This window comes from Rana temporaria, chromosome 11 (assembly GCF_905171775.1).
Source record: "Rana temporaria chromosome 11, aRanTem1.1, whole genome shotgun sequence".
Classification (NCBI taxonomy): domain Eukaryota; kingdom Metazoa; phylum Chordata; class Amphibia; order Anura; family Ranidae; genus Rana; species Rana temporaria.
In genome coordinates this window covers 124,518,238-124,542,690 of record NC_053499.1, presented here as the reverse complement: position 1 = coordinate 124,542,690, position 24,453 = coordinate 124,518,238, and the positions used below count along the sequence as shown (strand labels likewise).

At 44.8% G+C, this 24,453-nt stretch overlaps 1 protein-coding gene across 1 annotated transcript in view; it reads left to right on the top strand.

Annotated features, from left to right (window-relative positions):
• Positions 1-22,953, top strand: part of LOC120917618 — a 36,353-nt gene extending 13,400 nt beyond the window's left edge. Inside the window, exons 3-5 of the mRNA XM_040329057.1 lie at positions 6,696-6,768; positions 18,244-18,404; positions 22,281-22,953. Coding sequence (XP_040184991.1) covers positions 6,696-6,768; positions 18,244-18,404; positions 22,281-22,844 — 798 coding nt within the window. The 3' untranslated portion in view covers positions 22,845-22,953. The remainder of the gene's footprint in view (positions 1-6,695; positions 6,769-18,243; positions 18,405-22,280) is intronic.
• The last annotated feature ends 1,500 nt before the right edge of the window (positions 22,954-24,453 follow it).

Below are 24,453 nucleotides of genomic sequence, written 5' to 3'. Positions count from 1 at the left end.
ATACAGAAGAATCTCCTGTTTACTCTGCGGCATCTGTAATAGGAAGTCCTGTCTACTGGGCTGCCATTGAATGACTGTTTTGTCTATCGTAGGAGGCGGGACTTTGTATTAAGGAGACCGCCGAGTAAACAGGATATTCTCCTGTATGTAATCTGTCGGTGCTCGTCACACCCCCCTTACTGTCCCCTCTGAGGCTGCAGATGGGCATCAATCAGGCGGCACTGATGGCAATGGTAAGGCTGCATTCATGGCACATGTGAGGCTGCGTTCATGGCACATGTGAGGCTGCGTTCATGGCACATGTGAGGCTGCGTTCATGGCACATGTGAGGCTGCGTTCATGGCAATGATGAGGCTGCAGATGGGCACTGATTAGGTTGCATTGATGGGCACTGACCCTTATTTTGCTTCACAGTTCTTTATTCAATAGTGCCACTCTGGGATTCGTTGGGGCCACAAAAGATATATATATATATATATATATATATACACAAATAACACGCACAAGCTCATCTCTTCATGAAACACACAGCCCCAAAGGCAAGAAAATTCTTGTTGGGCAGTGTATAAGTGCTCGGACTAACACATTTAGACCGAATTTTAATGGTTCAAAGAATGTCAGGCAAAATGGTCAGCCCTTAAGCATGTTCACTTCATCAAATCTGGCCGTCTTTGAAAAAAGTTTGGACACCCCTGTAAGGGTTTGTTTTTGTTTTTTTACATAACAAATATGTCATACGTGCCTGCTCTGTGCAAGAGTTTTGCACAGAGCAGCCCCAATCCTCCTTTTCTGGGGTCCCCCAGGGGCGCTCCTGGCTCCTCCTCTGCATCGAGAGCCCCCACCCCACGGAGACCAGTTCCCATGAGGGCAATCGTGTGGGCACGCCCCCCTACTGCTGCGTTTATTGACACAGACAGCAGGACTCTGCCCCACCCTCTGGCTCCTGTGTCGCTGGATTTGATTGACAGCAATGGGAGCCAATGGCTCCTGCTGCTATCAGTCTGTCCAATGAGGACCCGAGACAGCGGCTGGAGCTGCTGGGCTCGTTCTTGTTGCTGGAAAGATTGGGTTCAGGTAAGTAAAAGGGGTGGATTTGGAGGCAGTTGCACCACAAAAGATTTTTTACCTTATTGCATAGAATGCATTACGGTTAAAGAGGGTTTACAACTCTTTAATATGAGGATAGGAGTTGTCTATCTACACTGCTCAAAAAAATTAAAGGAACACTTTTGAATCAGAACTCCTGGGATATCGATCTGGTCAGTTAAGTGGCAGAGGGGAGGGGTGTATACAGAGGGGGTTGTTAATTTCAATTAACAGCAAAGCAGCTGAAACTGATTAACAGGTGCACTAGATGGGCAACAATGAGACGACCTCCAAAACAGGAATGTTTTTTCAGGTGGAGGTGCCTGAAATTTTTTTCCCTACTCATCTTTTCTGACTGTTTTTCACTAGTTTTGCATTTGGCTAGGATCAGTGTCACTACTGGTAGCACGAGGTGATACTTGGACCCTATAAAGGTTGAACAGGCAGTTCAACTCCTCCAGGATGGCACATCAATATGTGTCATTGCCAGAAGGTTTGCTGTGTCTCCCAGCACAGTCTCAAGAGCATGGAGGAGATTCCAGGAGACAGGCAGTTACTCTAGGAGAGTTGGACAGAGCCGTAGAATGTCCTTAACCCATCAGCAGGACCAGTATCTGCTCCTTTGTGCAAGGAGGAACAGGATGAACACTGCCAGAGCCCTACAAAATGACCTCCAGCAGGCCACTGGTGTGAATGTCTCTGACCAAACAATCAGAAACAGACTTCATGGGGGTGGCCTGAGGGCCCCACGTCCTCTAGTGTGCACTGTGCTCACTGCCGGACACTGTGGAGCTCGATTGGCATTTTCCATTCAACACCAGAATTGGCAGGTCCGCCACTGGTGCCCCATGCTTTTCACAGATGAGAACAGGTTCACCCTGAACATATGTGACAGGCGTGAAAGGGTCTGGAGAAGCCGCGGAGAACTTTATGCTGCCAGTAACATTGTTCAGCATGGTGGGTCAGTGATGGTCTGGGGAGGCATATCCATGGAGGGACGCGCAGACCTCTACAGGCTACACAATGGCACCCTGACTGCCATTAGGTATCGGGATGAAATCCTTGGACCCATTATCAGACCCTACGCTGGTGCAGTGGGTTCTGGGTTCCTCCTGGTGCACAACAATGCCTGGCCTCATGTGGCGAGAGCATGCAGCCAGTTCCTGGAGGATGAAGAAATTAATACCATTGAATGGCCCCCACGCTCACCTGACCTAAATCCAAAAGAACACCTCTGGGACATTATGTTTCGGTCCATTCGGTGCCGCCAGGTTGTACCTCAGTCTGTTCAGGAGCTCAGTGATGTTCTGGTCCAGATCTGGGAGGAAATACTCCAGGACACCATCCGTCGCCTCATTAGGAGCATGCCCTGATGTTGTCAGGCATGCATACAAGCACTTGGGGGCCATACAAACTACTGAGTACCATTTTGCGTTGTTGCAATGAAATTTCAGCAAAATGGACTAGCTTGCTGCATAATTTTTTCACTTTTCGGGGTGTCTTTGAATTCAGCCCTCTGTAGGTGGATAATTTTTTATTTCCATCAAATGATGTGCCATCCTTTCATTCCTAACACGTTACCCAGTCCATATCAGTATAGATATCCAGCATGAGATTATGGCCCGTTGAGATCTGATATGTTTTCAAAGTGTTTCTTTAATTTTTTTGAGCAGCGTATAAAAATTCCAGAACAGTGTGGTTAATATCAGATTTTCTGTTTTATGAGTATGTCTCATCATAATAAAAAGAAAAAGGCACAATGTAATATATATATATATATATATATATATATATATATATACACACCAAGGGCCAGATTCTCAGTGGAGATACGACGGCGTATCTCCAGATACGCCGGCGTATCTCTGAGTCTGGCCGGTCGTATCTATGCGCCTGATTCTTAGAATCAGTTACGCATAGATATCTATTAGATCCGACAGGCGTAAGTCTCTTACGTCGTCAGATCGTAACTGCATACTTACGCTGGCCACTAGGGGCGTGTACGCTGATTTCCCCATCAAAATATGTAAATCAGCTAGATACGCGAATTCACGAAACGTACGCCCGGCCGACGCAGTACAGTAACGCCGTTTACGTTAGGCTTTTCCCGGCGTATAGTTACCCCTACTATATGGTGGCGTAAGTGCAGCGTACCAATGTTAAGTATGGCCGTTGTTCCCGCGTCGAAATTTGAAAAAGTTACGTTGTTTGCGTAAGTCGTCCGTGAATGGGGCTGGACGTTATTTACGTTCACGTCTAAACCAATGCGGCGTACTTTGGAGCAATGCACACTGGGAAATTCCATGGACGGCGCATGCGTCTTTCGGGAAAAACGTCAATCACGTCGGGTCAAGCCTGATTTACATAACACACGCCCACCTCTTCACAATTTGAATTAGGCGGGCTTACGCCGTCCTATTTAGAATACGGCACTTGCCTGTAAAAGTTGCGGAGGCGTAACGTAAATAGGATACGTTACGCCCGCACAAAGTTGCGCCATTCTACGTGAATCTACCCCAAAGTTTTTGCTGAATCAGTAACACAAATTAAAAAAAATGCTTTGACCTATGAAGGGAAAAAATCTGTAGGATCACTGGGGGTTATCCTCAAAAGAGATACTCCGACTTAAGTGCTGTTCAGTCTGTGTGTAACTTTGGAAACGATCCTCAAAAGGCTTTTTCCAAAGTTAGACAGAAGATCCGGCATGTGTAATTGAATTACACTGCCGAATCTTAGGATGCAGTACCGCATCCGCCGCTGGGGGCATTTCGAGTCGAAATGCCGTTGCTAGTATGCAAATTAGCACTTAAGGCGATCCACAAAGCTTTCTAGCTTCCTTTTTGCGCCGTAAGTGTTATTTTGCAAGTGTAAAATTAGGGCTCGTTCTACAAAGTGTAAAGTTAGTCACACCTTGTAAAGGCCCATTCCAGCGACGGCATTTGGTATGCTTTCCCGAGGGAGAACTCCACGTCAATTTGTAAAAACAAAACCGGCATGGGTTCCCCCCCAGGAGCATACCAGGCCCTTAGGTCTGGTATGGGTTGTAAGGGGACCCCCCCTACGCCGAAAAATCGACGTAGGGGGTCCCCCTACAATCCATACCAGACCCGTATCCAAAGCACGCTACCCGGCCGGCCAGGAAGGGAGTGGGGACGAGCGAGTGCCCCCCCCTCCTGAGCCGTGCCAGGCCGCATGCCCTCAACATGGGGGGGTTGGGTGCTCTGGGGCAGGGGGGCGCACTGCGGGCCCCCCCACCCCAGAGCACCCTGTCCCCATGTTGATGAGGACAGGACCTCTTCCCGACAACCCTTGCCGTTGGTTGTCGGGGTCTGCGGGCGGAGGCTTATCGGAATCTGGGAGTCCCCTTTAATAAGGGGGCCCCCAGATACCGGCCCCCCACCCTAAGTGAATGGATATGGGGTACATCGTACCCCTATCCATTCACCTGGAGGCAAAAAGTAAAAGTTAATAAACACACAACACAAGGCTTTTTAAAATATTTTATTATTCTGCTCCGGACGCCCCCCCTGTCTTCGTTATTAGCTCAATTACCAGGGGGGGCTTCTTCTTCCACTCTCCGGGGGTCTTCTCCGCTCTCCGGGGGGGGTTTCTTCTTCCGCTCTCCGGGGGGGGGCTTCTCCGGACTCCGGGGGGCTTCTTCCATCTTCTCCCCTCTTCCGCTCTTGACTCGGCGAACCCCGGTTCTTCTGCAGCTCTCCGGTGCCTTCTTCTTCAGCGCTGGCTGCCTGCTATGTTTGTGTGTTAGCTCGATTTCAAACAGGCAGCCAGCGCGGTCTTCTGTGGCGTCAGGGTCTTCTCTTCCTTTCTTCCGATGTTGCCTCGTCGCCTGTTGTCGCTGTAATGATGGAAGCGCGCCTTGCATCCCATTTATATAGGCATCACCGTCCCATCATGCTCCGGTAGGTACCCACGTGGTGGGTGCCTACCCACGTGCACCCACCACGTGGGTACCTGCCGGAGCATGATGGGACGGTGATGCCTATATAAATGGGATGCAAGGCGCGCTTCCATCATTACAGCGACAACAGGCGACGAGGCAACATCGGAAGAAAGGAAGAGAAGACCCTGACGCCACAGAAGACCGCGCTGGCTGCCTGTTTGAAATCGAGCTAACACACAAACATAGCAGGCAGCCAGCGCTGAAGAAGAAGGTACCGGAGAGCTGCAGAAGAACCGGGGTTCGCCGAGTCAAAAGCGGAAGAGGGGAGAAGATGGAAGAAGCCCCCCGGAGTCCGGAGAAGCCCCCCCCGGAGAGCGGAAGAAGAAACCCCCCCCGGAGTCCGGAGAAGCCCCCCCCCGGAGAGCGGAAGAAGAAACCCCCCCCGGAGAGCGGAGAAGACCCCCGGAGAGCGGAAGAAGAAGCCCCCCCTGGTAATTGAGCTAATAACGAAGACAGGGGGGGCGTCCGGAGCAGAATAATAAAATATTTTAAAAAGCCTTGTGTTGTGTGTTTATTAACTTTTACTTTTTGCCTCCAGGTGAATGGATAGGGGTACGATGTACCCCATATCCATTCACTTAGGGTGGGGGGCCGGTATCTGGGGGCCCCCTTATTAAAGGGGACTCCCAGATTCCGATAAGCCTCCGCCCGCAGACCCCGACAACCAATGGCAAGGGTTGTCGGGAAGAGGTCCTGTCCTCATCAACATGGGGACAGGGTGCTCTGGGGTGGGGGGGCCCGCAGTGCGCCCCCCTGCCCCAGAGCACCCAACCCCCCCATGTTGAGGGCACGCGGCCTGGCACGGCTCAGGAGGGGGGGGGGCGCTCGCTCGTCCCCACTCCCTTCCTGGCCGGCCGGGTAGCGTGCTTTGGATACGGGTCTGGTATGGATTGTAGGGGGACCCCCTACGTCAATTTTTCGGCGTGGGGGGGTCTCCTTACAACCCATAACAGACCTAAGGGCCTGGTATGCTCCTGGGGGGGGAACCCATGCCGTTTTTTTCTTTGAAAATTGGCATGGAGTTCTCCCTCAGGAATGCATGCCGCTGTCATTTTTTTTTTCCCCCGACGCAACTTTAAGCCGTCGCGATCCTCAAAACTCGGCGTAACGTAACTTCGCGCATGCGCAGTACGGCCGGCGCGGGAGCGCGCCTCATTTAAATGGGACTCGCCCCATTTGAATAGGAACGCCTTGCGCCGGCGGAATTTTAGTTACACAGCCTGAAATTTCTAGATAAGTGCTTTGTGGATCAGGCACTTAGGTAGAAACTTTAAGGCAGTGTAACTTAAATTGGATTTTTTAAGTTACGTCAGGTTTTTGTGGATCTGGCCCACTAACACTAGAGCAGGGTGTGTTGTACGTTTGCCTTGTCTATGGATTAGAAATGAAAGTGCGTGGAATGTGACATGACTATTTCACTGCAGGCTACAGAAGGATGAGGCACGGCACGCATGCAATAGTTGAATGCTTTTGTCATCAATGACAAATGGACATTATACTGTGCACTTTCTTCTATATCTCTGCTTACAGTAAACATAGAATGCAGTTTTGATCTCCACCTTGGCAAACAAAACCCAAAATCTGAGTGGATCTGAGTACATTTTTGTAAAAGGGGCTAATGACTTTTTTTTTTTTTTTTTTTTTTCAGCATTCCACCTTTACAAATGGAGATAATATTGAAACGTTGCAACCTCGAAATCGCCACTGGTCTCTGTTTGTAGGTACTGGACATTTTGAAATATTTAGGAACAACTATGCATCAAAGGCAGCAATAAAAAAAAAAAAAAAGTGTGATAAAACGTTAAAAAAGTTCATACAATTGAAGTTTTTAGTTGGTGTGCTTTTATACCTCACAATTACAAATATACGTTGTACTTATTTGACAGAAGTGGGGTATTCAGCTTTAGGAATGTGACCACATTTGATATGAACCCTCTAAATATTTATGTATGAGAAAAAAATAAAGCAAAAAATACAGCAGGGTAGGCAACATATTTGCAACAAAAAGGGGAGGGGGTGGGACTTTGAATGAAACTCATGATGACAAATTGAACAAAGTGGTGGATAATAAAATATTTAATAATGCATAGATACATGTTACAATACAGTGAATTCCATATACACGAAATTGCACATTAAATGGTAAATTTTCCCAACACTGTAGTGTTAGGTAACATATACAAAAATACAAAAAACAAAGGTGCAATCAGCGCAAATATATATAGATCAAAAATAGGTGTATATAAAAATAATTCCAAGTGAAACAGACCCCCAGGGTTCAGATCACCAGTAATGCCAGCTGAACACAACAGGATAATCACAAAATCCAAGGAGATACAGAAAATAAAAGAAAAAAAGTGCAGCGCAAAACTTTAACAAATAATACAATAGTGTTATGAATATAGTGGCAAAAATATATGCATAAATATATATATAATATTATTAATAATCCAAAAAGAAGCAGAATCCAGAAGTGCCTGATGTAAATGAATATTCACCACGTGATAAACACACCAAACTTAGAGTGATCCCTCCATCGCTAGAGATGGGTACTCTCACCTTCGCAAGTGGACCACTGAATTAACAGATGGTCAATTAAGCAGGTATCACAATAACCAGGAAACCAGGCTGATGAATCAGATCCTCATAAGGCAACCAGAACTCATGGACAGGAACATGGAAAAAGATAATCACAGAACTAAGTGCTCTCTGTTAAACTAGGTAGGTTTTATTAACAGGCTTAAAAAGTCAGGCTACTCACATTTGGCCAGACAAAAAACGGCATTTTCAGAAGAACAATTGTCTGTGTATCAAGGACGGCAGATGAGCGACGTAGTATACAGGCTCCTGAACCCCCGGACGCGTTGCGTTGTTCAACTTCCTCCCCGCCCCGCTGAGGAAGTTGAACAACGCAACGCGTCCAGGGGTTCAGGAGCCTGTATACTACGTCGCTCATCTGCCGTCCTTGATGTTCCTGTCCATGAGTTCTGGTTGCCTTATGAGGATCTGATTCATCAGCCTGGTTTCCTGGTTATTGTGATACCTGCTTAATTGACCATCTGTTAATTCAGTTAATTTTTTCTTTTATTTTCTTTAACATATACAAAAAGTTGCACATTAATTGGTACCAGTTCTTGACACGATAATGTTAGGTAGCAACATGCTTGTAAACAATAATCACATGATAAGATTTAAGGGTCCACCAGTGTTCATGATTGGATATACATTTAAGAAGCATGCAATCTGCACGGTCTAAAATCGTGCTGGTCCCAGTAAACTTTGACTGGCACATAACATGATAGCCGTGTATATGAAATACACGACGTCTGATAGCTTGACGCGTTTCGCGACTTTCAGTCTCTTCTGGAACAGACATATGATGGTTCTTCAATGAAAGAGTGAATGGCTAAATAAACTAGCTGTATCAATATAAGGATGGATAAGTACAGAGAAGCACCTATCCCTCTGATGGAGGGGTATATCTTACATGTATATGCGCGTTGTGTGGTACAATAGCAGGGACCACAAACCACCCAGAGGAAATATTTCTGTATACTTTTTTTTTAGCTGAAAGGTGTTTTAGAGAGTTAGATAGGGTATGCTATGTCTCCATTTTATTCATCCTAAGGTATAATCAAGTACAACGTATAACCAAAACTGTGTGTTGTCCCCTGCGTTGCCAAATAGTGCTATTGTTACATATAAGTGTTAAAGAAATATATCCAAAATAAATGTGAAAAAAACAGGTAAAAAACAAAGGAATGCTACAATACCTAATGTGTTCACAACAGCGTGCTCAGAAAATGTTAAATTTGGGAGGTGTTGCGCATTTCCTGTATATTATACATGTGACAACAAACTGTGAAATCATCACATACACATATAAATAAATCAACAAACTCTTGAAGGTAGTTCAATATGTGAAATATTGTGATAAACAAAGAATTAGTGTACCGATCCAAATTAATAAATGCACAAAGCTACACTACACGGTAGCCAACCAGTGTCCCAGTACTATTTTTCCAATAAAGTGCTCAGTTCTTCTTTAGACTATAGACAATTGATATCTGTGCTGCCTTCCACCCATCACCTCAGTGCTCACAGAACTCTCACCTCACTTCCATACAATAAAAAAGCCTCAAACTCAGGTTCCAACATGGATTTGGTTATCCTTCCTTAGGTCATCCTTCTATGTTTCCTCTGCTAGAGAGTCTGCACCCTTGAGGTTTCCACGATCTCCTCGGTTTCTCTGATTTTATATATATATATATATATATATATATATATATATATATATATATATATATATATATAGAATAGACAATATGCCTCCCAAAGTGTAAAACCGTTTAAACGTTATCATTTCTTAAAAAGACAAATGAATGCTTACATCAAACTAAAGTTAAAAGCGCATTGAAAGATAAAAACACAGGCAATCTCGCCTCTTAGGCCTCGTACAGCCAGCGGACATGTCCGCCCGGAGATTTCTGTCTGATGGTTGTACACACCATCAGACAGAAATCCGCGCGTACACGGTGACGTGCGCGGCCCTGGAAGTTTAATGCTTCCACGCATGCGTCGAATCACTTCGACGCATGCGAGGGATGGCGGCCGATCGGACGTGTACGGTGAGTCTGTACAGACGACCGAACATGTCCGACGGACAGGCTTCCAGCGGACATGTTTCTTAGCATGCTAAGAAACATTTGTCCGCCGGAAAACGGTCGGCTGGACAAATGTCCGCTGGAAACCTGTCCGGTCGGCCGTACACACGACCGAACATGTCTGCTGAAACTGGTCCGCGGACCAGTTTCAGCAGACATGTTCGGTCGTGTGTACGGGGCCTCACATTACTTCCGGTCCGCCATCCGTTTCGGCCATGACCTACACGTTATATCACGTCACTTCCTTTAAGGGAACGGGATTGGTTGTTCACTCACTATTTACTGGGTACAGGAAGTTCCAAAACCACCATTTTGTTAAAGACCATATCGATATTAATACCGTGGCCATTTTCTATGTGACCAATTCTCTAATTAGTGAGTGAGTGAGTGAGTGAGGAACTTATATAGCGCAAACAAATGCGAGCTTAATCGCCTCAAGGCGCTGGCATCCAGAGTTGTACAGGTCTTTCAGAAGAAGTGGGTCTTCAGTTTTTTCCTAAAAACCCGATGGTTTTCTTCCAAGCGGATAGTCGTGGGTAGAGCATTCCAGAGCCGTGGTCCTTGGACCGAGAATCTACGTTCTCCCTTAGATTTAGAGATGATAGAGGACCAGAAAAACAACACTATAGTGGCCATGCTACTGAAGAACACAGAAGGATTACGTCAGCCATTTTCCCAAAGACCAATGTAGTAGATATAGGTTTAAACAAACGTCATTCAGGATGATGTCGCCGCAAGCACTAAATATATACTCCAGATAAAAATACCTGTATAAAATGGGGAGACTATATTAAAAGCAAGTTACAGTATCAAAATTACGTAACCGAATATCAACTATATATATATATATATATATATTTCCCTAGGATTAGCAATCTATATATAGATGTACACGATGTACAAAATGATATGGTGATGATGCCATAACTTGTCTTTCTACTCAAAGTAAAATATCTTTAGAGGGTCAGAGGAAGCTGACTGAAATGAGAATAAATAGATAAAAAAATAATGAGGGGACGGGAAAAAACAAATGCCCTTTATAAACATATTGATCCATACTCTGGAAATTATATGTGAGGTTAACATACATGTTAGATTCATTCAATTTAGAACATCAGTGTTAGCACGTAATTCATTAATACTATGTGACAACTGCTCTTACATGTATAGAGTACCTATATTACATTTGCTGATATAACCACATGAACTGAATGGACCCAAGTAGTAGGGAGTGGGGCAAAGATAATTAATAATGGTTTATAAAACAGGTTAGATCAAATTCGACGTTCAACCCATTTGGTGTGAGCGTCTTAAGGGTGTGTATCCATTTGGATTCCTTCTAACTGAGTACTGATGACTACCTCTCCATGCTTTATTGTACAGTAAAACCTTGGTTTGAGAGCGTTTTGCAAGACAAGCAAAATGTTTTAATAAATTTTGCCTTGATATACAAGCAATGTCTTGATATAAGAGTAGCGTAATGTCACAACTGAGTATAAAAAAAGAAGAGAGGAACCTCTAAGGCCCGTACACACGACCGAACATGTCTGCTGAAACTGGTCCGCGGACCAGTTTCAGCAGACATGTTCGGTCGTGTGTAGGCCCGAGCGGACAGGATTCCAGCGTACATTTGCCCGCCGGACCTGTTTACGATACACCGCCGCAAATTTCCAGGTAAGTGCTTTGTGGATCGGGCACTAAATCGGAAAAATTGCGGCGGTGTAACGTAAACCGGTTACGTTACACTGCGCCCGCTGTACGTGAATCTGGCCCATAGTGTCTGCGCTCGCCTCATTTGACACCTTGGCTCCCTCCTAAGGGGCATATGGAATAACTCTACAGGACAATTTTCCATGTCTAGTTTTTTTCTTTGGTTTTTGGGGATCAAGTCTTCTGGCTAGTGTGTTTTTTTTTGTGTTTTACTCTTGTTTGCTGGCAAGACAGGGATTTGAGACGATGGGATGGTTCAAGAGGGACTGTTTGGTTCATGTTTTTTTTTTTTTGTTTTTAGTTTTTTCTCCACCTTTTTTGTGGTCGCTTGTTTGTGGCGTTGCCCTCGGTGCTGCACGTTTGGCAGGCCAGGGGACACTCTGAAACAGGCTCAGACACAATGCAATGCATGTGGGTGGGCCACAGTTATTTTTCAGCATGATGTATGGCTCTGTGTGCCTCTGGACCTCACCTGTGCTCCTAGGCCGCCATCTTGTGGCAAATTTCTGAATTGCAGTCATGTCCTTGAATGTTAGTATCATTTCTTGGAATGTCAGGGGGTTGAAATCTAAGTACAAGAGAGCTCTGGTACTGAACTTGTTGCAGGCTTATCATCCCCACATAATGATGTTGCAGGAAACCCATTTATTAGGCAACAAAATTCTGGCCATGAAACGTCCCTGGATGCACAGAGCCATACATGCCACTTATTCATCATATGCTAGGGGTGTGTCCATTTTGCTACACAAGTCCTTACTTTGTTCCATAGAAACAGTGATTACAGATCCTGGGGGAAGATATTTAGTGGTCATACTTGAAGTTTATTCTCATAGGTTGGCCCTGGCAAATATATATATTCCCCCTCCTTTTACAGGGAATATTCTGTACGAGGTGTTGGAGAAATTGGCACCTCACGCTCCATTTCAGTTGTTGGTGGCCGGGGACTTTAGAAATGTTCTCAATTATGAGTTGGACACGTCCAACCCGCGTAGGGCTCCGATCCACGACTTATCGCAATGGGCGGAAGAAGCGGGTGTTACCGAGATCTGGCGGTGGAAGTATCCCAATGACAGGTGCTACTCATATCTGTCCTCGGTACATGCTTCGTCCTCCAGAACAGACCTGGCATTCGCCAATGGGACACTGTTACCTTTGGTGACTGGGGCGTCCTACCTCCCGGGGGGTGTCTCGGATCACACTTCACTCCAGAATACCTTGCAAATGGGTTCCCAGAGTTCGAGGAGGGTCTGGCGTCTGTCCCCTAGATGGGTGGGGGAACCTGCTGTAGAGGAGATGCTGAAACCGCACATTGATACCTTTTGGCAGATTACCGAAGGATCAGCAATGTTGCACATGGAATGGGAGGCCTTTAAGGCCACCACTAGGGGGGTATTTATATCAGCTATAAAAGCCCTGAGAACAGAGCAGAATAGTGTAGAAAAACAACTCCAGGACAGGGAGCGGGAATGCGCTAAGGCACATGCGGACTCACCTTCTCCTGACACGTTGGCTCAGTTGCAGTTCGCGAGGAGGAATGTGTCTCTTCATTATCAGGAGACAACTACTTGCCAACTACAAGGGAGTGCAGCGCGAGTTTTTGAAAAGGGGGACAAAAGTGGCAAACTCTTAGCTTTCCTGACAGCAGGAGATACGTCCCTGACAGTGGTTCCCTGCATTTTGTCTCAGTCCAGACAAATGTTGAGGGACAGGGAGGATATAGTACGGGAGTTTGTATCCTTATAGGTCCTTATATTCCCCTATAGATCCCTATGACACTAGTGACCTCAGGGACACATTGGAGACCCTGCAGTTGCCCAAGCTGTCAGGGGAGTGTAGCAATTTTCTTGATGCCCCGTTTCGGGAGGAGGAGGAGGTGGTTTCCGCAATAGGGTAGTTTCCTAGTGGCAAGGCTCCTGGTCCTGATGGTCTACCAATTGATTGGTACCATCAATACTCAGAGACCCTGGCACCTAGATTACTGTGATTATACGCAGACTGTTTTTCGAGAGAGAGGCCTCCCTCTCTCCTTTTATGAGGCTCATATTGTACTATTGGCCAAGCCGGATAAGGACCCAAAGCAATGTTCTTTATATAGGCCCATCTCTTTATTAAATATTGACTTCAAAATACTAACCAAACTGTTAGCTACTAGGCTTATGCTAATCCTGCAACATATAATTTCTCCTGACCAGATGGGCTTTATGCCCAAAAAGGCCACGGATATTAATCTGCGCAGGGTCTTTACTCACACTCAGTTGGGCCCGGACAGTTCTAGCGGTGGGATGCTGGTCTTTTTGGATCTAGAGAAGGCCTTTGATTCCGTGGACTGGAATTACATGAGGGTGGTACTGGAGGTCTTCGGTTTTGGTCCTCATTTCCAGAAGTGGATCGACATTCTATATCATTCCCCCACAGCGGCCATTAAACTGAACAATCTGTTGTCCGAATTTTTTCCAGTGCGCAGAGGCACTCGTCAGGGCTGCCCTTTGTCCCCGGGTCTTTTCTCCATCATGATTGAACCCTTGGCTGCGGCCTTGAGAGCCTCTGAAGCAGTACAGGGGATTACGGTGGGTGACTTGATTGAAAAAACAGCGCTTTATGCGGACGATATGGTTCTTTTTTTGCGAGACTCCGAGAGTTCCCTGTCAGCGGCTTTAGATTTCTTGAATTTCTTTGCACGTTTTTCGGGCCTGAAAGTCAATTGGGGCAAATCCCAGATTCTCCCACTCAGGACGCCATCCCTCAGTCGTGTGATTCCCCCGGGATGTCCTTTACAGAGGGTAGAGGTGCTCGAATATCTGGGGCTACGCATTTCTATTCTGTATCAGATTTTATCACCTTGAATGTCGATCCACTTTTGGTTAAACTAAAATCCAGGTTACAGGCATGGCAAAACCTGCCTTGACACTTATAGGTAGGGTGAATTTAGTGAAGATGAAATTTTTACCTCTATTTTTATATATTTTTCGAAACTCCCCTGTCTGGATACCGAGACATATTTTTAAAATAATTGATCAGCGCATTACGACTTTCCTATGGCAGGGGCGACACCCCAGAATTAAACTCTGGGTGTTACAACTGCCGTGGAAACAGGGGGGATTGGCAGTCCCTGACTAGTTTGATGTAAGCATTCATCTGTCTTTAAATAAATGATAACGTTTAAACAGTTTTACACTATGGGAGGCATATTTGTCTATTCTATTCTGATATATATTTTGGAGAAACCGAGGAGATCGTGGGGACCTCAAGAATGCAGACTCTCTAGCCAACACAGGAAACATAGGAGGATGTCCTAAGGAAGGATAACCAGATCCATGTTGGAACCTGAGTTTGAGGCTATCATTGTATGGAAGTGAGGTGAGAGTTCTGTGAGCACTGAGGTGATGGGTGGAAGCACAGATATCCATTGTCTATACCAGGGGTCTCCAAACGTTTCAAACAAAGTGCCAGTTAAATGTCCTTCAGACTCTAGGATGGCCGGATTGTAGCCAGCGGGGGCAGAAAATGTCCCGGACCCGGGATTAGTAAGAATAAATATGGCCTCAGGGTTGGTAGTCGATAGGAGGATCAGGAGTGCCCCTATTAGTAGGAGGAAAAGTATCCTGTCATTGGTATCAGTAGAAGAAATAGTGCCCCATTGTTGGTGTCAGTGGGAGGAATAGTGCCCCAAGGGCCGGATAAAGGCTAGCAAATGGCCACATGTGGCCCTCAGGTCGCAGTTTGGAGACCCCTGGTCTATACTAAAGAAGAACTGAGCATTTTATTGGAATAATAGTACTAGGACACTTGTTAGCTACTGTGCATTTATTCATTTGGATCAGTGCACTAATTATTTAGCACAATATTCAGGGCCGTCTTTAATATGGTTTGGGCCCTGGGCAAACATTTTTGTTGGGCCCCCCTCCAGCTTATTTTGGGCCTGGCTGGTTCACATGTATGTGTTTTGGCGGCCCTCATTTGTGCAGGCACAGCAGCCCATTGATTTGAATGGGCTGCCATGCCTTCGTATATATAAAAAAATAAAAGAAATATATAAAAAAAAGTTTTTTTTATATAAAAAAAAGGGAGGGTTGTCATCCGGGGGCCCTGGGGACCTCCAGACCTCTAAAAAAAAAATGGCCCTTTAATAAAAAATTTAATAAAAATATATTAAAAAAATATATTTTTCTTATTAAAAAAAAAAAAAAAAAAAAAAGGGTGGTTGCCATCTGGGGCCCTGGGGGCCCCTAAATAAAAATTGTCCCTTTAATAAAAAATAAAAATATATTAAAAAATATATATATTTTTTTTATTTAAAAATAAATAAAAAAAGGGGGGGTTGCCATCTGGGGCCCTGGGGGCCTCCGGGCCCCTGGGGACCTCCGGACCCCTAAAAAAAAAAGGGGGTTGCTTTGGGCCCCCAACAGTGACAGGGCCCTGGGCAGCTGCCCCTGTTTGTCCTATGGTAAAGACGGCCCTGACAATATTTCACATGTTGATACCTTCAAGAGTTTGTTGATTTATTTATATGTGTATGTGATGATTTTAGTTTGTTGTCACACGTATATTATACAGGAAATGCGCAACACCACCCGCATTTAACATTTTCTGTGCGTGCAGTTGTGAACACATTAGGCATGTCGGCATTCCTTCGTTTTTTTTTACCTGTTTTTCCACATTTATTTTGGATATAGTTATTTTCTTTAACACTTGTATGTAACAATAGCACTATTTGTTAACGCAGGGGACAACACACAGTTTTGGTTATAAGTTGTACTTTATTATACCTTAGGATGAATTAAATGGAGACACATTTTTAGCATACCCTATCTACCTCTCTAAAACACCTTTCAGCTAAAAAAAAATTGTATACATAAATATTTAGAGGGTTCATATCAAATGTGGTCACGTTCCTAAAGATGATTGATCTACTTCTGTCAAATAAATTGATGCACTATTTTGCCAAAAGTATTGGGACACCTGCCTTTAATGGCATCCCAGTCTTAGCCTGTAGGGTTCAATATTGAGTTGGCCCACCCTTTGCAGCTATAACAGCTTCAACTCTTCTGGGAAGGCTGTCCACAAGGTTTAGGAGTGTGTCTTTAGGAATGTTTGACCATTCTTCCAGAAGCGCTTTTGTGTAGTAAGGCACTGATGGATGAGAAGGCCTGGCTCAGTCTACGCTCTAATTCATCAGACAGGTGTTCTATCTGGTTGAGGTCAGGGCAGGCCAGTCAAGTTCCTCCACTCCGAACTTGCTCATCCACAGTATATTGCCAAAAGTTTTGGGCCACCCTTCCAAATCATTTGTTGGAGGGGGGATTATGATTTGGGGTTGTTTTTCATGTTTTTCAGGGGTTGAGCTTGGCCCCTTAGTTCCAGTGAAGGTAACTCTTAAGGCGTCAGCATACCAAGAGATTTTGGGCAATTTCATGTTTCCAACATTGTGGGAACAGTTTGGAGATGGCTCCTTCCTGTTCCAACATGACTGTGCACCAGTGCACAAAGCAAGGTCTATAAAGACACGGATGAGGGGTGGAGGAACTTGACTGTCCTGCACAGAGTCCTGACCTCAACCCGATAGAACACCTTTGGGATTAATCAGAGCGGAGACTGCGAGCCAGGCCTTCTTGTCCAACATCAGTGCCTGGCCTCACAAATGCGCTTCTGGAAGAATGGTCAAACATTCCCATAGACACACTCCTAAACCTTGTGGACAACCTTCCCAGAAGAGTTGAAGCTGTTATAGCTGCAAAGGGTGGGCCAACTCAATATTGAACCCTACTGACTAAGACTGGTATACCATTAAAGTTCATGTGTGTAAAGGCAGGTGTCTCAATACTTTTGGCCATATAGTGTATATGTATTTTTTTTTCTTATCCAGGGCCCTAAATGGCAACTTCCCCCCCCCCTTTTTTTTATATAAAAAAAATATTTTTTTTATATTTTTTTATTTCTTTTTTCTTTTTATTTCTTTTTTTTTATTAAAGGGCCCAGAGGTGCCCAGGGCTCTGGATGGCTACCCCCCTTTTTTTAAATATATATATATAATATATTTTTTTTTTATCCAGGGCCCTGGATGCCAACCCCCCAACCTTTTTTTATATAAAAAAATATATATATTTTTTATTTCTTTTTTTTTTATTAAAGGGCCCGGAGGTTCCCAGGGCTCTGGATGGCTACCCCCCTTTTTTAATAATTTTTTGTATATATATATTTTCTTTATTTCTTTTTTTGTAAAGGGCCCCCCCCCCCCCGCTTCTCAATTAGCGGCGTAAGAGGCCCCATAATTCCTGATGGCGGCCCTGTGCTCAATAGATAGATATATCTATCTATCTAAAAGAGAGATGATTTTATGGGAAAGGAGAACAAACAAACAAGCAAACAAACAAAGCAAGAGTTGCTAGTTATGTAATTTCTTCTAAAATTGTGAAAGCATGCGAAAGTGCCATTCAGAAGCATTGTTCAAAAGCAATTTTCTGTCTACTTTAAAATTGGACCCTTTTCTGAGACTACCGTTGAAGTCACACGTAGTTGTTTCATTTGGATCCATGATTTCACATATTATGCAGAGTGTTAGTTGCAAGAGAGATCTGATAATGTAACTTAGCCAATCAGATAACTGGCTCTAAGAACACTAATAAAAAGAAAAAATATGGCCGAAGGGCGCTGTATGTAGGGATCACATGGACTGCAGCACACAGAAATGTTCAGTAAACCTTCAATTCAGATCACAAAATCTATTTAAAATCTGAAGAACACATATTTTATCTGATTTTTTTATTAACTTGATTTACCTGTTATGTTAGTCCTTTATATTGAATGAGATACCTGTGTGCCCAGACAGGATTATTGGTAGTGATGTTGTACACGGAGATTCCACGGAAGTGAGCAACATTTATCAAGACCTGAAGCCTGTGCCCAATGATGAAGTGGTAAAAGCAGCTCTGAAGAGTAAAGGTTTTGCTTTTGAAATGAAATATGAAGGTGGAAATCTGGATATTGTAAGTGTGATATGACTGAATCTTATGAAAAAAAAAAAAAAAAAAAAAAAAAAAAAAATATATATATATATATATATATATATATATATATATATATATATATATATATATATATATATATATATATATATAATTATTTATTATATAAAAAATTCCTCCAGAATACTTACCAAATAATATTCGTGCACTTTATTCAATTGGCAATATAAAACACTTAATATCTCTTTTAGTTGTTTGGAAATTATTTGAATATTGTTTATTGATATTGTGACAGTCCTAGCCTGGCAAAGAGAGTCGAACGATCGTACACAAAAATAAATGTTTAACCACTTCAGCCCCGGAAGATTTGGCTGCCCAATGACCGGGCCAATTTTTTGCGATACAGCACTGCGTCGCTTTAATTGCGCGGTCGTCCCCAAAATATATATATATATATATATATATATATCCCCAAAAAATATAGAAAAAGACACATTTCTTTCTCAATTTGTGCCGATATGTTTTCTTGGTAAAAAAAAAGCAATAAAAAAGCAATAAGCGTATATTGATTGGTTTGTGCAAAAGTTATAGGCCGCGATTCAGATACATTGTTGTATCTTTGAGCGGGTGTAACGCATCTCCTATGCGCTACGCCGACGTAACATTGAGAAGCAAGTACTGTATTCAGAAAGCACTTGCTCCCAAAGTTACATCTGCGTATCGTAAATGGGCCGGCGTAAGCCTGCGTAATTCAAAGTAGCAACGCAGTGGGCGTGTTGTATTGTAATGAAGCGTGACCCCATGTAAATGCATGTCCGATCGAACGGCGCATGCTCAGAATCACGTCGCAAATACTCCCTAAGATACGTCGGCTCAATGCTTTGTCGATGTGAACGTAACCTATGCCCAGCCCCATTCACGTACGACTTACGCAAACGACGTAAAATACAACGCTGTTCCGACGTTTCCGACGTCCATACCTTAACATGACTTACCCCTGCTTTATGAGGGGTAAACTTACGCCGGACATACGCCTTACGTAAACGGCGTAGCTAAATCCTTTCGGCTTCACGCCTGGGAACCCTACTGAGCATGCGCAAGGCCCGCTCCTCTCTCCTATTAGCCCGGCGGCCAGGGGAGGAGGAGGAGGGAGCCCCGCGGTGACGTCACGCCTGCGGCCGGACTCCCAGAAGTGGGGAAGGATACTTGTCTTTGACAGGTATCCTGTCCCCCCACCCCCCTAAAGGTGCCAATTGTGGCACCGAGGGGGGGAGGAATCCCATGAGCGGAAGTTCCACTTTAGGGTGGAACTCCACTTTAAAGAGTAACTCCACTTTTAATGAGGGGAAAAAAATACCCAATAGGTGATTAATGTACATCCCAAGGATTTTTAATAAACTTGGTTACAGATTCCTACCTGTTTCTGTTCTGAAGAAAAAGCTGTATGTTCCACCACGTTTTTTTGGATACTGATTGTGAATGGGAGCAACTAATTAATTTTACAATATTCAGCTAGTGCACTTGGAGTGATCTGAAGAGAAAAGCTATGGTGTCTCCAATCCCTTTAGACACATGTTACAAACACAAGGCCCATGGGCCGAATCCAGCACGCCAAGCCATTTCATGTGGCCCTCGTTCCCCAGGGCTTTTTTCAGCCGGAATGTGGTGAAACTCTTTTCCGCCACCCAGTGCCGATCCTGACCTCCCTGGGGCCCTAAGCAAAATGACATGTCACATTAAAGTTGAGAAGTGTGGGGGGGTTGCTGCCGAAAATGGCATGTCACATTAAAGTTGAGATGCGGGGGGGACAGGGGACGCTGACATGTCACATTGGAGACTAAAGTTGAGAAGCGGGGGGAGGGGGTGTTCTTTCTGCTGTCGGAAATGACATCTTACATTAAAGTGAGAAGCGGGGGGTGCTGACTTCTTACCTCTTCTCCCATGCAGCCAGCGAGTTGAGGGGGAGGGGCCGAAAATGACTTCTCACCAGGCGGGGCCTCTAGTAATTTGGGGGGCCCTAAGCGGTGAGCATAGTGAGCCTATAGGGCGGATCGGCCCTGCAGCCACCTCCGGCTTTCATCCTCCTCTCCCCGCTTACCACTGTCACTTGTAAACACAGAAGACTTCTGTGTTTACAAGGACAGCTTTCCTCTCTGCGGCTCTCACAGATCCCTACCTGTCCCAGTGGGAATAAGGGAGATGCAGGTGCAGTGTGGGATGAGACATCACGTAGTAATAAATATCCCCATCTGTACCCGGGTGCACAGATGCCGACCAATGATCTTTCTGCAAATGAGAGAGAGAGTCAGAACCACCCACACTGTTGGAAGGTACTAGAGCTTGCTGTGTAGGTGAGATGCGAGGAATCTTTTTAGGGAGGTAACCCTGAAACTGCACTCTGAACATAGCGCATCTCTGAACTCAACACATAATACACTCCTGGTTTCTATTGCCCCTTTAAGACCCGTCAACTGCAGTTTGGCCACACCCACCATTCAAAGCGGTTTGGTGGGGGGGGGGGGAGTTCCCTGCATAAAAACGTATATTATTTTACAGATACAACTGGCCCTTTGAGGGCAACCATAATGCTGATCCAGCCTGCATTGAAATTGAGTTTCACATGCCTGCCTTTAGATGTGATTAACCCTTAGGTAGCACATACATGACTCCACTCAGAAGGCAATAGCTCAGCAGGAGGATTCCTCCATCCACATTAAATTTATGGATGGGGTAATCCTCCCACTGAGTTATTGTATTCTGATGGTGGAAAAGATTCCCCGCCGTCAGAATACATTGATCAGCACTGCTGGCTATAACCTGCAGCACTGATTGAGCAAGGAAACCCCTACAGAACGGTTGTACAGAAGTCGTTATTGCATTGACTTTATAGAAAATTACAGCAGCTGCAGACTGCACATTTATTTTTTAATAACATTAAATTACAATATGCTTGTGTAGCAATTGTATATGTTATATTTTATTAATTTTTTTTTTTTACTCTCTACTTTTTTCCATGAAAGTGGAGTTACCCTTTAAAGTAGCTCAATACAATTTGAGGAAATGGTAATTGTCTTGGGGGGATTATTCTGCAAAAAAATGTAAACTGATAAACTAAAGGGCCCAGATTCTCAAAGGGCTTACGACGGCGCAACGCAATGTACGCCGTCGTAAGTCCTAATCTGGGCCGTCGTATCTATGCGATTGATTCTTAGAATCAGTTACGCATAGATAACCATTCGATCCGACAGGCGTAAGGCTCTTACGCTGTCGGATCTTAAATGCATTTTTTTTTTTTGCCGCTAGGTGTCGCCTCCGTCGTTTTCCCCGTCGAGTATACAAGTTAGCAAAATACGCGAGTTCCCGAACGTACGCGCGGTCGACGCAGTGAAGTTACGACGTTTACGTTAGATTTGTGACGCGTAAAGTTGCCCCTGCTATATGAGGGGCAACCAATGTTAAGTATGGCCGTTGTTCCCGCGTCGAAATTTTAAAATTTATGTCGTTTGCGTAAGTTGTCCGTGAATGGGGCTGGACGGCATTTACGTTCACGTCGAAACCAATGACGTCCTTGCGACGTCATTTAGCGCATTACGTTTGGCGCGGGAACGCGCCTAATTTAAATGCTATACGCCCCCTACCCGACTAATTTGAATTAGGCAGGCTTGCGCCGGGTGATTTACGCTACGCCGCCGCAACTTTACAGGCAAGTTCTTTGTGAATAAAGCACTTGCCTGTCAAACTTGCGGCGGCGTAACATAAATGACATACGTTACGCCGCCGCAGTTTTACGCCCAGATACGAGAATCTGGGCCAAGATGTCAGGTTGTCCATTATGGTCGCACCACAATGTTTTTGTATTACAATTATTAAAACTGACATTCATCTCTTAATTTCCAGAAAATGAAAGACATGGCATCCATTCCTGGAGAACTGACATCAGCTGCAGCAAAAGGAGTCCAAATTGCGGACTCGGCTGCGAACTTAAATTCTGAAATTGTGGGTTCAGTCGCAGCTAAAGGAGTCGATTTAGCAGGTCAAGGACTGATGGCGATGTCTGGAGCGCTGGGAGCAGCAACTGGGAAGAGTCTAGCTGGTGTTGGATACATGCTGTCTGCAGGAACACAAACATTGGCTCCAATAGTAGCTGCTAAAGTAGATGCTACTGGTTATGGTACCAAGTTGTTGACCGCAGCCGAGAGTATATCACCATTGGCAGAGTCCTTAGTTGCTCGATCTACAGAGGCAGAGGAAGCCACAGCTAATAGTGTTAAACAGCTGGGATCTTATATCTCTTCCAATTCATCGGCGGCAGGGTCGGCTGTAGCCACAGGCTATTCTTGGTGGTATGGTTCAGGTTTTACTGCAGGAGCATCCAGTCTTGTCAGGTATCTTACATCAGGAACAGAGCAAGCCAGTGCTAAGAAACCGATAACTACTGAGAAGGCTGGCATACAGAAATAAATGCATCTTTTACATATCTAAGAATGTATTTTACCATATTGTCTGTGCTTTTATTACCAATAATTATCATATGGATCTATGTATTCAATAAACATTTATGCAACCTAGAGTTGATTATACAATCCCTTTGTCATCATTAGTGGTGGCAACAAACTATGTCACAGTTGGAACAGCAGATGCAAATGTTAATATTAATAATTGGGTAGCATGCATATCAAAGGCAAAGCAAGAACAAGCTTTCAGCAGTATCGTTAAAGTGCTACTAAGAGCAAAATAAAAAATAAGATATACAGTATGATGCAGTCTGATACTGGCATTAAGCCTTTGTTTTTGTGAGTCCCCCCTGAAAATTCGTTTCTTTACCTGTTGATCCTGCTGTTATTTTTCAACTTCCTTTAAAGTGGAACTAAACTGAGGGCCAGATCCACGAAGAGCGGCGCTTCTTTACGGCCGGGGTAGTGTATCTCAGATACACTACGCCGCCGTAACTTACAGCGTATTTCCCGTATTCTCAAAGAATTTGCGCCGTAAGTTACGGCGGCGTAGTGTAACTGTGTCGGCGTAAGGGCGTGCAATTCAAATGGATGAGATGGGGCGTGTTTTATGGTAATACGTCTTGACCCAACGTAAATGAAGTTTTTTCTGAACGGCGCATGCGCCGTCCGTGGGGGTATCCCAGTGCGCATGCTCGAAATTAACCTGCAACAAGCCAATGCTTACTGCATGAACGCCATTCTACGCAAAGCCCTATTCGCGAACGACTTACGCAAACGACGTAAAATTTTCAAAATTCGACGCGGGAACGACGTCCATACTTAACATAGGATACGCCTCATATAACAGAGGTAACTATAGGCCGAAAAAAGCCTTACGGAAACGACGTAAAAAAATGCGCCGGCCGGACGTACGTTCGTGGATTGCCGTATCTAGCTAATTTGCATACTCGACGTGGAAATCGACGGAAACGCCACCTAGCCGCCAGCGTAAATATGCACCTTAGATCCGACGGTGTACTAAGACTTACACCAGTCGGATCTAGCCCAGCTTCAGGCGTATCTTGTTTTGTGGATACAAAACAAAGATACGCCGGAGCAAACTAGAAGTTACGCGGCGTATCAATAGATACGCCAGCGTAACTTCTTTGTGGATCTGGCCCTGAATATGTAAAAAACTGCGAGCAGGCAGCTCTTTGCATAAGTGACATGTTATGTTAGTGGGCGGGGCTTAGGCACCCTAGTGGTGACAAGTGGAACTGCACTCACTAATGCCTGAACTTCAGTCATGTGACAGTCAACATTAAGGCAGGTCTCCCAGACTTATAAGTGAGCTGCAAGTGCACTGTTAACTCTTTGTAATCTGTGGCTGTCTGCATTACACTTCAGACACTGGTACACTTCAGACACCCTTGTGCATAGAGGGCACCACTTCCTAGTTGTGCAGCTTTGTTAGGCCAGTACCAGGCTCCACCAATCCAACAATTCATGTCTCTTCGCTCCCAGTGACCATCCCGCTGTTGTTATGGGATACAGGAAACGCTTTCTCCCCACTCTCTGTGCTTGCTCTCTCTCTCTCCTGGTGCCCCTCTGCCTCTCTCCTTCCTGCTTGACTC